At 35.3% G+C, this 13,623-nt stretch overlaps 1 protein-coding gene across 2 annotated transcripts; it reads right to left on the reverse strand.

Annotated features, from left to right (window-relative positions):
• Positions 1 to 83: 83 nt before the first annotated feature.
• Cct8 (chaperonin containing TCP1 subunit 8) lies at positions 84 to 13,150 on the reverse strand. Of its 2 annotated transcripts, none has more exons than XM_015478684.2 (15): positions 12,993 to 13,150; positions 11,361 to 11,451; positions 10,056 to 10,135; positions 8,602 to 8,751; positions 7,958 to 8,138; positions 7,785 to 7,846; positions 6,534 to 6,671; positions 5,502 to 5,680; positions 4,573 to 4,639; positions 4,412 to 4,499; positions 4,212 to 4,327; positions 3,572 to 3,643; positions 3,335 to 3,499; positions 2,715 to 2,834; positions 84 to 419 (listed from the first exon to the last, which is right to left on the reverse strand). In XM_015478684.2, the coding sequence occupies exons 1-15, from the start codon at positions 13,050 to 13,052 to the stop codon at positions 342 to 344; spliced, it is 1,647 nt and encodes a 548-aa protein (XP_015334170.1). In that variant the 5' UTR covers positions 13,053 to 13,150; the 3' UTR covers positions 84 to 341. The 2 variants fall into 2 exon arrangements, with proteins under 2 accessions (XP_015334170.1, XP_048659508.1); XM_048803551.1 differs by having other exon boundaries at positions 380 to 862.
• Between the last annotated feature and the right edge of the window lie 473 nt (positions 13,151 to 13,623).

Consider the following 13,623-nt stretch of genomic DNA (forward strand, 5'->3'; position numbering starts at 1 on the left):
TCTTTTGAGAAAATAGGCAAATGATGAAAGGGTTTGAATATGTATTTCTCAGTTTATAAAAATACAAGAAACACATAAGTTCCAGATTATGATCTCCAATCTATTTTAATGCACCTGTGTCAATCAATTTCATTGTAGAATTGCTGGGGTTTACAAGATTGGAAAAAATTCAGTAGCTGGTCACCAGACAGGCTTTTACAGTAAAACACATTTATTTTATCATTCAGCCAAGGATACAAACACAAAACACTTCTTAATTTAAGGAGAATAAGAAAACCACTAGGCAATTCCTAGTGAACTACTTCAAATACAACCTTCACCTATAGTAAAAATTAGGCTATTCAGTCATTTTGGTCATCATCCCAGTCTTTCTTTCCACTTGGAGGCTTGGGCCCACCAGCTGGTTTTGCCATGATGATCTGTAAAACACAAAAGTGCTTATAAATTCAAACTTCACAAATTAAGAATATTTTTCTATTGGCCAATTATAAGATGGAGCAATCCTCTTAATATAAGCAATCAATTATCTATATTGCATATGAAACACCACAGCACAAAGTTTTCTAGCTTCCTTGTTAAAAATTATAGTGAACCTTCGGCAGTGAGAAAGCTTCCTGCTTTTGTGGGTAAAAACAGCAAAAAAAAAAAAAAAAAAGCTCACACAGATTAGTAAAGGACATTCCAAAACAAGCACTTTGATAACTTAAGCAAACGTGAAAGTTTTTGCATGCATCCCTGGAATAAACCAGTCAGTGTGGCGATTTGTTATTTATATATGAGGTTCGTCTTGCCAACCATCTTTATCCCAATCTCCTTGTGGTTTAGGAGCTTTAGGTCCACCTGCTAGTTTTGCCATTATAATCTGAAGTAGTTGATAGATAAAAGTTTAACAATGAAACTTTCTCCTACCAATGAGAACCAAACAGTAACAAGTGTTTGTTCATAAACAAATCCAAGCACCAGTTCGATGGTAACTAAAAAAAATAAGCCACAAGCCTTTCTTCAGCTTATCTAAAAAAAAATGTGCTAGACCAACATTTTACCCAAGTACAGTATAATGATTTCATATCTAAAGATTTTATTTAAAAACAAAAATGGTGGCAGTGGCTGTGGGCTCAAATAAGTTTGGGGGAAGCTAAAATAAACTATTAAGCTGAACTAATATTCACTGCTTTCCCAATTTATATGAAGAAATCATCCTGTACAACATTAAGGGGTTTGACTTCTATTTTAAGCAACATGAACATGAAACATCTTTACCACAACTCCAGTAGATTTCACACCTGTTTTCAGAAGCCTCTATGAGAAGTCTAAACCTAAGGGAGCTGGGGATGTGGCTAAGTGTGGAGGGTGCTTGCCTACCAAGTGGCTCTTGGTTTGAACCCCAACAACATAAAAATAACAGTAGTTCCCAAAATTTTATTAGGCATCACCATTACATGAAGAACTTATTAAAGCTGCATGTTAGACCTCCTTCAGAGTTTCTGATTCAGTGGGTCTGGAGTAAGGTCTGAGAATTATTAGCAAGACCTTAGGTGATGTTGATGTTATCTATTTGGGTACTATACTTCCTTTGAACATAAGTTGAAAGAGATATTTGAAAAAAGATCAATCCAGCTCCTATTACATCAACTACTGCTCATAATAAAGTCTCTTTCGAGAATATATACTGCATAAAATCAAGCACAACTGACTTTTAAAGATGGTAATTATTCTAATCCCAGCTTGGCTAACACAGTTGGATGGGTTCTTCATATATCTTTATGTGCAGAGTGCAAAAACCAAGGGCACATACCAATAACATCCCTACTATCAAAATTTAGGAAATTACTTTGTGATAAAAGTTTATAGTCTTACCTGGCATTCAGAAAAGTTCCTCAGTTAAGGAACTTCCACTATCAGGATTTCTTTTCACCACATATCTTAGTCTACTTAATCTGTTCCTGTCCCCTTCTACTTTGGGTTCTCCTTTTAACACATCATTTCTAGAATAAACAATTCCTTAGGCTTCCCTCAACTTGACTGAAAAACCAATCATATTCTTTACTGAAAACTACCTACCTGATAAGCAGATTCAGAATCCTCTTATTAACAAATCTGGCACAACAAAACAGTTTTTGCTTGGTACTGGGGACTGTTAGACAAGTGTTTTACTGCTGGGCTATATTCCTAGCCCTTCTACTTATTTCTAATAAGGTGAAAGTGGATACCCAGTTCCATTTTTGCTCATCCTCCAGTTATGAAAGAGTCCTTATTTAAATATATATATATTTTAAATTTTGTTATAATTATTAACTGGTCCATACTGTGCTTAGAAATAAGTCTAGTTGTCTATTAATATTCACCTAGGACTTCTTCTAAGTTTAATTTCACATGATTTTTTACTTACTGTATATATTCTGTGTCCCTAACAAATACAACTTTATATAGTACAACTATAAAGTATTTATAAATAGTTCAGTGGCTAATAATTACTTTGAGAATTTTGTGGCAAATGGATTTAAGATTACTCTATTTTTCAGTATAATTTAAAACTACAGGAGAAGAAAAAATTTTTAAAATGGGGGATGGGATTTGAACATCTAAGGTATGAGGGGAAGGAAACACTCCTTTGAAAACAAAGAACTATGCTATATTCTAGTTCTGTGAAAACATACTTGTTGAACCATATTGAAACTACCATTTTTAGATACCAAAGTTTCACTTTTGCTTACCTGATCCACTCTAAGTACAGTAACCGCAGCATTAGTAGCCAATTTTATAGCCCAATATTTTCCCAGATATGTATCTAGAATACCAGCTTCCAACATGTCCTTTACAGCAGGAACTTCAGCCTGTCAACACAAAACAGTTTCCATCCTTTCATTTTAAATTCTTTTCAGTGAAAGTGCTTATATTCAAAACCAAAAACCTGCATGTGTGACTCCTAAGTACCAGACAAGTAACCATGTGTAAATACTATTCCATACACACTATAAGAGTATCAATAAAAGGAAAACTAAAAATTTCTTCTATCAGATAAAATGAAAACTAATTTTTAAAAATTTTAAATTACAATTCTTAATACACCATTATACAATAATTTATCATATTTCTGATTATATATAAGGTATGTTGACACCAAATTCACATCTTCATACATGTATTTTATATAATGATGAGGGTCTCCTTTCACCATCCATGCTATTTTCCTTCCCCTGAAAACTAATTTTTAAGAAAGCAAATTGTTCATAAATCAGTTCACTATTTCTGATTTTCCCCTTATATGTACTGCTTCTATTTTTAGGTTGTGCATTCACAAAGCAATTTAAGTTCATGTTTTTTAATCAAATACCTCAATGTCTAGTCCAACATTTTTATTTCCTTCTTGGTGAACTGCATAAAGTTTAGAGATAACTTCATTGGCCTTAACTCCAGAGTTCTCTGCCAGTGCCCGGGGAATAGCTTCAAATGCCTCGGCAAACTTCTTAATAGCATACTGCTCAAGTCCAGGACATGTCTAAAACAAAATGTGTTTATTATTGCTTTTTATTCAAGCAATGGGAAGAAAGTTATACAGTAAAAGCCATACCTCTCCATATGATGTGATTTGTTTGGCTAATTCAATTTCTGTTGCTCCACCTCCAGGTACAAGACGTTTATCCTGTAAGTTGTCCAAAAAGCCAAAAAAAAAAAAAAAAAACCAAAAAAACAAAAACAAACATTAAAAAGGTAGTTTCACTAATCTTTTCAGATTCCAATACTCCATCAGACTAGTTTTCAACCAGTCATTGTTATTCAAAATCTACTTATAAACTTGGTAAAAATGAACGATCAGACAAATTTTCTTTCTGCAGTATCTAGTACATGAAAAAGGAAGACCAAAGTGAAGAAAGGGGACAGCCCTTTTTTATCTGCATTCTAGGCACTGACAACAATGCTTTAGCAACTGAAGTTAGTACATTAAAACAAAAAACCACAAACTATTTAACGGTGAAGAAATAGCCTTGCTTTGCTATTAAGTCCTTCATATGATCATTTTGAGAAACTATCGTATTCTTCAGCAATTGCAAGGTAAATCGTTGGTAAAAATCCACCTGTCTCAGCCTCCACAGTAGCTGAGATTATAGGCAAGTACCACCATGCCTGGCTAAACCACTCATTTTGAAGAAGCACCAACTACGTTTTTAAGACATTAGAGATTACTAAAGAAGCTTCTTGTTAATACTGACCCTTGTGAGAACTTTGAAAGTATTGACACCATCATCTACTGCCCTTTCTACATCATCCATCAGATTGTCTGTAGAACCGCGAAGTACTATGGTAGAAATGGCACCATCTTCTTTTTCTGTCAATAAACATATTCAGGGATTAAGTAAAAGAAAACAAACAACTTACATTTGCACAAACATAGTTTGCCATTACTACATACCATGCTTAAAAACAACCACCTGTGTGTCTCCAACTTCTGAGAGGTAAACATTGTCACAATGTCCCATTTCTTCAAGGACAGGTGGAGTCTGTAAAAAAGAGATTGTTATAATAAAATTCAAATAGATGCAACTATCTCTGATTGTTTCTCAAAATACGTACCAATCTAGGAAGAGCTGTAGCACCAACTGTTTTACACAGTCTTCTGAGATCCCATTTTGAGTTCAGCCTTAAAAAAAAAAAAGACCTTAATACAACATTTAATTCCAACTATATAGTACTTAAAGATATAAAGAGACACCAAGTCTTGGATATGTGAGTTGTCATGTATAAACTAGCATGAAACTATTATTTACCTCTGAGTGTTTTGAGCACAATTAAATCCTACTTTCCTGCATATTTGGCTTACCCAGTTCTGCTGATATTTTTATTTATTTATTAGATATATATGACAGTAGAGTATTTTGACATATATAAATGGAGTATAACTTAATTCTAATTAGGATCCCATTCTTGTGATTGTACATGATGTGGAATTTCACTGATTGTCTATTCATATATGAACAAGGGAAAATTATGTCCAATTCATTCTACTACCTTTCCTATTCCCATCAGCACTTTAGGAAATCAGAGGTTTATAGTTCTAAAACACCAGGGACCTGGTATGTATGTACACATAAAACTTTTGCTTTGCTGTGTTCTACCGCACATATAAGGAAGAGTACAGTGATTCACTCTGCACGTTTGATTAGGTGTTAAGAATGGTAGTAGATGGGAATGGATAAGTTTTCTAGTGTTCTCTATAGATGTGTTCATGGACTACAAGGCACACTCCTTATTCCACACTCTGGCTGACAAAGTTCTAGGCTTGTGTATTGTCTCAAGCTATTCCTTTTACCCAGAATGCCTTTTCTGTTTCCTCTTCTACTTATTGATATCCCTCTAAATTCTTCTGCTATTTGATCTAATAATTTATCTGATCTTGTAAGTTATTTCCCTTTATTAACTACCTTCATAGAATTGCTGAACTTATTCAGTGTTTCAACACCTAAAAATCATTTATAATTTGGTTAACAGAATCCAGCTCTTACCTCACCAACATGATATTGTATTTGTTTGCATAATGAAGAGCCATGTCTGCCACTTTGCCACCTGTTACTATGACATTGGCACCAGTATCAGCAATAGCCTTGACTTGTGCATCCATGAGATTTTCTTCTCCCTTACTAAAATTCATCAATTCTTCAGCAGTCTTTATCAATACTGTTCCCTGGCAAAACAAGTTAAGTATTCTCTTTAAAACCACTTCACTACTTTGGTGTTCAAATGCATAGGATGAGATTTAACTTAAGAAATAACCTAAGAATTTGGGAGAAAACATGAAAATAAACATGCATGTACTATGAAGCAGAATACATGATATTAATAAACACTCAGCTTGTTCCTCTTCACTCCCAAAATAGATGTGTATGCTCCTCAACAGGTACTTCAGTGGAAAAATTGGAGAAATACTTTAATTTTAGCTATGCTGGGCAGGTGTCCTTTTTTGTCTTTTATGAAAATCAAACAGTTTAACAAAAACTAGAAAGGATATGATTCTCAAATTCTTCCTAAATTTTGTGATCATTCCTAAATGGACACTCCTCTCCCCTAATCCAGCTAAACCCTTCAAAAGCAATACTTTAAATTTCAAGAATAGCAGGGATGAGTCCAGCTAAATACAAACTTAAAAAAGTTTACATATATTTTTAAAAACAATTAAAAATTTCAAATTATATTAGCATTTTTTTTCAGATTTTACCAAATGTTGACATTTAAACTATTTTCAAAGAACACACAGAGTGCTCACCTTATTTTACTTGCTGAAATGCCAACAGCTGTATGATAGACTATGAACCAACCTGGTGCCATCTAATGTTTCAAATTTAGAATTTTTAGTAACTGAATTTTATATCAAAGAATATAAAATCTGGCTTAAAAAATAAATGTGATCCTGCAATTTTCAGTAATTATGAGGTATTTATTAATTTAAAAGCAAATTCTATATCAAAACTTAAAATGGTAACATGAAAAGGTAACCCAAATTTTCACTTTAATTTCAAGAAGGTTTGAAGTTTACATACCTTAGTTTCTGTTATCATGCCATCAAAAGGGCAAGAGTATACTGCTATTTTTGCATCTTTTACAGATGTTACGTCACCTTCAGTTTCCTTCTTAAAAACCATACCATGCAATACTGAAGAAGAATAGATACCAGAGCCCTAAGAAATTGAATACCAAGATCATCATTAATGCCAAATTGTTGATTCTGTATGTTATCAAATACAGCCTTTTCTAAAATGAAGCAATACACCACGACAGAGACCCAAGGCTATAAAAGGGGATGGTAGGCATAAAGCAGATCATTCTGCTCAAGGTGGGAATCACCACAGGAATGAGCCACTTATGAAGGGGAGGTTGTCCTTCAGTGTACTAAGAAGAACCAAAGGTAGAAAACTGCTCTAACCATTTATTCATCCATTCACCAAAGTATTTGTTGCCAATAAACCAGGAACAGCTATTAGTACTATAGATTGAATAGAGAACAAAATTCTGCTCTTCTTCTTAGTGGTGGTACTGGGAACTGAAGCCAGGAACTTTTGCTAAGTGCTCCAGCACTGAGTTATATCCTCAGCCTTTTTTATTATGAGAGTGTTGAGATATTTTCACTAAGTTATCCAGGTTTGTGTTGAACTTGTGATCCTCCTACCTCAGATTCCTGAGTAGCTGATATTACAGGAATGTGCGAGGCTAAAGATTATGCTCTAATAGTCTTGCAATTTAATGAGCAAGGTGCATCCCAGACAGAAAATACATAGCACATGTACAAATACACACAGAGCATACATACCACATAAGCTAAATTCAACCACATAATCAGTATGCCAATGTGCTAAACCATTTCTACTATAAAGTACATAAAAAAATTTTATCAAAAACATATTTCAATGTTTTGATGTTATCTTTACATTGTGAATTTTATTAATGTAGAGCAAAAATCAGATTTCACCCCACTCAAAATTGTCCAAATTTACTGTTATAATTCAGCATATACAAAGAAGGCAAAGAAATTAGTATTTTGTTTTGTACACTATTCTTAATCCAAAAGAGTGGCAAGGAAGATTGACAACAGGAAACAACACGTCAATACACTTAAACTTAATCGGTGATAACATTACAACCTATTAATACTAAATGTTGTAAAATAATGCCCCAAAAGATAATTAAGCACTAATTGTCTAAAACATGAGATTAAATATAAGTTTGGATCAATTTTTTTTGTAAAAAAAAAAAAAATTTTTTTTAGAGAATGTCGATAAATTTTCTAAACTTACCAGAATTTTACAAACCCTGATGTTATCAACATTGAAATGGCCAGAATCAGGAAAAATGGACACTGTTAGGAAAATAAGACAAAAAGAAAAAAAAATTTTTTTTGAGATAACAGAAAACATTATAGTCATATTAGATATTTTAATTTTGAATCCTTTCATTTACTAGTACTTACCACATGCCTGAGCAATAAGCTTGGCTAGAAATGCTTCATTTCCATACTGTTTACTCATTATGGAGGTACGAAGTAGAGATGACACTTCATCAACATCTCTAAGGTTTTTTGCAGAACAACATACCAATTCAGGAAGAATTTCATGGGCTTTTCTGCAGGCTATTTCATAACCTTCTATGACCTAAAAAGAAAAGAACAAAAGTACTTCTTTCAAACACATAATTTTCACATGACTTAAAGTAATTCTTTTTTGTAACCTCAAGAATATGGTATTTTTGATATAAAATGATTATACTTACAGACTAATATATGGCACAGCCTACTAGTTATGAGAGAGAATAGGTTTTGGAGACAACCCAGATTTGAATTTCAACTCCTCCACTTACGAGGTATAGAATCTTGTGCAATATTTTTCTAACTAAGTCTCACTGTCCTCATTTAAAATAAAATGGGTTTAATTGGACTAACAGGATTCTTCTGATGATAAAATGGCACTGCATGTGAAGCACGTGTACTGTATTTCCTGGCACAGAGTAAAGAGCTCAATAATGTTAGCTATTCCTTTAATAACGATCTTAAATTTAAACAGTAGTGTATATACAGACAAAAATTAAATAGGGATAAGTTATAAAATGAGCACTTGCCTCTGAAACTGACAGGCCAATCCTCAGAAGTTCTTCAGCTAATTCCAGAAGAGCTCCAGCAAATACCAGAACAAAGTTTGTGCCATCTCCAACCTCTTGCTCTTGCATATGGGAAGCCATTACAATCATTTTTGCAGCAGGATGCTGTACCTGGTATAAGAAGAAATATCAAGCGAAAATTTTTGATCCTTAGAGTAACATAAAATCATCAATTTCCATTTCTTAAATAGACTTTAATTTCCCTATATGCCAGGTAATTCCATTTGATCATTAAATGCTATAAAAAGTGTGGTCACAAGAAAATCCAAGTCCCTCTAGGTCTATCAACACAAATATGTAACTATAAATGAAAACAATTTCACAATACACCTTCTTTTGATGGGCATCATCCATTACATACAACTCATAAGGTTCAGCACATTATTATGTGCTAAATTAAAAAATAAAGCAACTCCAACCACTAGATCTAGACATTAAAATATCTTCAGAGGAACAAAACCAGACATCACTTGACTTGGTTAAGAACCTCAATATTAATTTCATTGTATGTTCCTGCCATAAGGGCTATCACTTCTGGTTTATAAAAAGAAAGGTAAAAATTTTCTTAAAAGGCTACAAAAAATTTACATAATTTTGTTCTTAGGAGTCAATTTTAGATATTTGTATAGAAACAAGTAATAACTATTGACAACCATAAAAAATATACTTAATATTGTGGTATTACCCTAATAATATCCTTATTATACTTTAATAACTTCTGAGAACATCACAGTGTATAAAAATCAACACTTACAGTGGGTTCTTCCACAAATAATCTGTGGAGTTAAATATGTCCTTGAAAATACTGTTAAGATGTTGAATTATCTGCAGTTTCATTTAAAACACAAGATTGAGTTCTTTACAGGCTAACCATCAGGAAAATTTCCTGAAGTCGAACATATCCTTCAATTACAAGGCAGCTACAGAGAAATGGCTATATGCATTTAGGTGCCAGACTTTTCTTATAACCCTGCAAGAAGTATTTGTTCTATAGGCTATAACATCAAAACTGCTGCTGAATAAAGCAAAATTCCAATTTGTGTTTAGTGTCTGGATTACTTTTGTTTTTATTTTCATAAAACCAAATTGTTTGACTAAAAATGTTTTGCTCATTAGCTGTTTCTATATTATAGAATAATTCATTTCATTGTCACTCTAAAATCAATTTGACATTATTAGCAAATGTACCTTATCATAATTAATTCCTCCAAACATTAATAACATAATAGATTTTTAATATATGACTTTAAAACATTAAACCTAGAGCTGTTTATACACCTGCATAATAAAATTTCAAGTTGGAAAAAAGTAGCCCTTTATTATTTAATCTGAAGTAAGAAATTTCCTTCTATGATAAAATATATTTTTGATTTCATCAAAACATTTCTTGGTTGTTTGAAAAAGAAATAACTTACTTCTAACTCTCTTAAAATAGTGGCTGCATCATTTGTCACAAACAACTTCTCCATGTGGTTGATGACCATTTTGTTCATTCCTCAAAAATAATAGTTAAAAAAAGAAAAAAATCCATTATTACTCAAATATTTTCCCAAATACCCAGAAAAACATAGTCAAGAAACAAAATTTGTATTTACTTCTTAAAACAATGTTATAAAAAAATCTATATTCCATTCTATCTCAGAGCCCATGGGCCCATATTTCCCCCCCTAATTTCCTATAATATTTACCAAGTATGCCAAATCTTACACGGGACTTCCATGTTGTTTACAACATGTTTGGCATGCAAAAAGTGTTCCATAAATGTAAATTATGTTAACATGTATAAAAACCAAAATAATCTTCTTATATTTATTTTAATTCTTATTTCACAGATCTGCATCTTTATTTCAACTGGTGAAGGCAAGAGTAGAAAAATCTTATGTCCCCTTTCCATTTTTTTTTTTTAATTTTAATTTTGGTACTGGGAACTGAACCCAGGGGTGCTTAACCACTGAGCCACCTTCCTAGCCCTTTTTAAAATTTTGAGACAGAGTCTCCTCAAGTTGCCTAGGGACTTGCTAAGTTCCTGAGGCTGGCTCTGAACTTGCAATCTTCTTGTCTCAGCCTCCTGAGTTGGTGGGATTACAGGTGTGCACATAGCATAATGTCACTTTTTATAAAGTATTGGTTCAAGAGCCAGGCACAGGAGCACAGGCCTGTAACTCAGGAGGTTGAGGCAAGAAGATCACAAGTTCAAGGGCAGCCTGGGCAACTAAGGGAGTTACTGTCTCAAAAAAGGGAGGGAGGGGTGGGAAGTGGATGTGCTGTAATTTTTACATCCTTTCAATATGTTAAAAGTAACATTTTGATCGCTATTTTTCTGGAGCTCTAAGTTGCTGATTAAAAATCAGAAATATGCCAGGAGCAGTGGCTTACGCCTGTAACCCTAGTGGCTTGGGAGGCTGAGACAGGAGAATCTCGAGTTCAAAGCCAGGCTCAGCAATGGAAAGGTGAGGAGCTAAGCAACTCAGTGAGACCCTGTCTCTAAATAAAATAAAAAATAGGACTGGGGATGTGGCTCAGCAGTGGAGTGCCCCTGAGTTCAATTCCTGGTACCAATAAATAAATGAATAAATAAACAAATAAGAATGTACTGGTATTACTGAATAATGAAATAAACTTTCAAAGCAATACTGTAAATATAATCCTCAGAACAAGTTTGAAAGAAAAATAAAAAGGATTCCATTACTCTATTTTTAAAACATGAATTTGGAAATTACCATTTGGTCCATATGCTGTACGTGTAGTTTGCGCAAGTTCTTTGCAAGCTTGTATGTTTCTAAACACAGCCTCTTCTAATCCTGAAAAATGCTGTAAAATAAAATAAGACAATAAACAAGAATTTCCCAGCACAAGATATCTTTGCTTTTCTTTTAATAAAAATCAAATATTGTGTAAGTATTCCATACTTGGTGTTCAGAGTCCGAACACCACCTCCCATAAAACCAACCATGGTCACCAATCTCAGCTTTCTGGCTAATTTACAAGACCTTGGGCAATTTTTTCACTTGCAAATCTGGGCAATAATAATAGTATCCACCTCACAGGATTGTTGAGTTAATCATTCAAGATTTACACATGTAAAAGGTGTTGCTTGATATTTATAAAATTCTCCACACAATTTCCTCATTAGTTGAAATGAATAAAGCAGTATGCTTTTTAGGGACTACAGAGATCTACTTACACATGAAAACATAGGCTTTTAATTTTTTTTGTGTAGTGAAGAGGACAGGAGGAAAACTAAGTCCAATCAGAGAAAGGAGATAAACTATTTCAAGTAAATTATCTTTTCAGAGTTATCAATACCAAATTCAAAGCTAAGATTTCAGCCTGACATTTTTAGAGCAATCAAAACTATTTTCAAAAAGAAAACCCAACAGATACATCATACCCTGACATCTATTTGGTATACAAATTACCTCCAAAGTGCATCCTATAACCAAGAACCTAGCTCCTTCCACCTCCCATAAAACCTTATATTCAATCACACTAATCTATTTCTTCAATGAAGCACATAAACGTGGGAGATTTAAAAAAAAAAAAAAAAAAAAAAGAACACCACTATTTGACAACTTGGACAATCCAAAAGACAATATTTTCAGTGTGCAGTTAAGATACATTTTTTAAAAACTATGCTCCTGATTCAAGATCATAAAACTAAGTAGTATTTGGACCAAAGTGTCATTTATCCTGTGGGCTACACAGGTAAATAAGGCACTCGGAACTCAGAGATACCACATTTTGCTCCAATTTCCTCAATTTAAAAAAGAGATGAGGAAAACAGGACGCCGAGAGGCACGTTTTATGTCAACTTGGCTACAATGAGCTGGGACCAGAATCCATTTGGACTGTCCTACTAACCACACAATTTCTCACTCGGAAAGAGACAACCAAGAACTGGCTGGCTCTTGTTCCTATGCCCTCAGGTCTGGATCGCCTGCTCCTTCTCCCTCCCCAGCCTGTAATCCATGAATTGTGTGCTAATCGGCCTCACAGTTCCCAAAGCAATTTCATCTCCTCAACTTCACTCTTACAAATCCCTTTGAGGAGGAGAGTCTAATGAGTCCCGCTGTACTGGAGGGGAAAACGCAGGAGCAGCAGGACGCTCGCCCAGCTAGACTGTGTGGGTCGTCAATACTGCTGCCTCAGATCTCGACAGCAGAGAGAGAATAAAAAAGACTCGGGGTTTGGCGGCCGAGTCTCTCGAGTACTCCTCCCTTTCTGGAATCTTCTCCCCCGGTCGCTGTGCTAGAGGTAGCATGCCCGGCCCGTTAGTAGGCCCTTCTCCTTCTCTACAGCCACCGCAACCCCATGCGGGCTCTCCCACCTCACCCTCTCGTTCCACCCCTTACTTTCGCTCCCTCCTTGAGCATCTGGGCAAAGCCCGGGGCCTTGGGGACGTGGAGCGCCATGGCCAGCCTGCACAGAGCCGTTCACGCGCTCGATCGGAAGAAGGGGAGGAAGCGGGAGGCACGCACAGCCTTCTGGGGACTCTGCGTGCTACCGCCTCCCGTCCCTCCTTTCTCCCCAGCCGACCGCCTGTCTTGAAGCCTCGCGAGAACTAGAGTAGCTCCAGCAGCCAGAGCCGACCTGACGATCCTCGATCAGGTCGAACGATCCTGCCGAGCGCCGTCAGCGCGGTCGGGCTTTTGGGCTGACTCATGCGCAGGAAGATCCAGGGCAGATTCGCAGCGTGTTTGCGGTTTCTGACCAGTAAACCACACTTCCCAAACTTGTAATTTTCCAGACCCTGACATCAGCGTGTCAGGACGGTGTGCCCTTAGTCCTGAAATGGTGCCCCTGTCTTCATCCCCCCCCAAAACTATCGATGGGTGTCAGTTCTGTGCTGGGAACTGAAGGAGGCACTGAGAATGTGAAGGTGCCAATCAAAATCACTAATAAGGTGTGCTGCCTGTCGAGTGCTCACAGGTGCCAGGTTCCGTGTGCTTTGCTTTACCTGCAGTATCTTTGTTAATGATCCAG

The sequence above is a fragment of the Marmota marmota genome, unplaced genomic scaffold, assembly GCF_001458135.2.
Source record: "Marmota marmota marmota unplaced genomic scaffold, marMar, whole genome shotgun sequence".
NCBI lineage: Eukaryota > Metazoa > Chordata > Mammalia > Rodentia > Sciuridae > Marmota > Marmota marmota.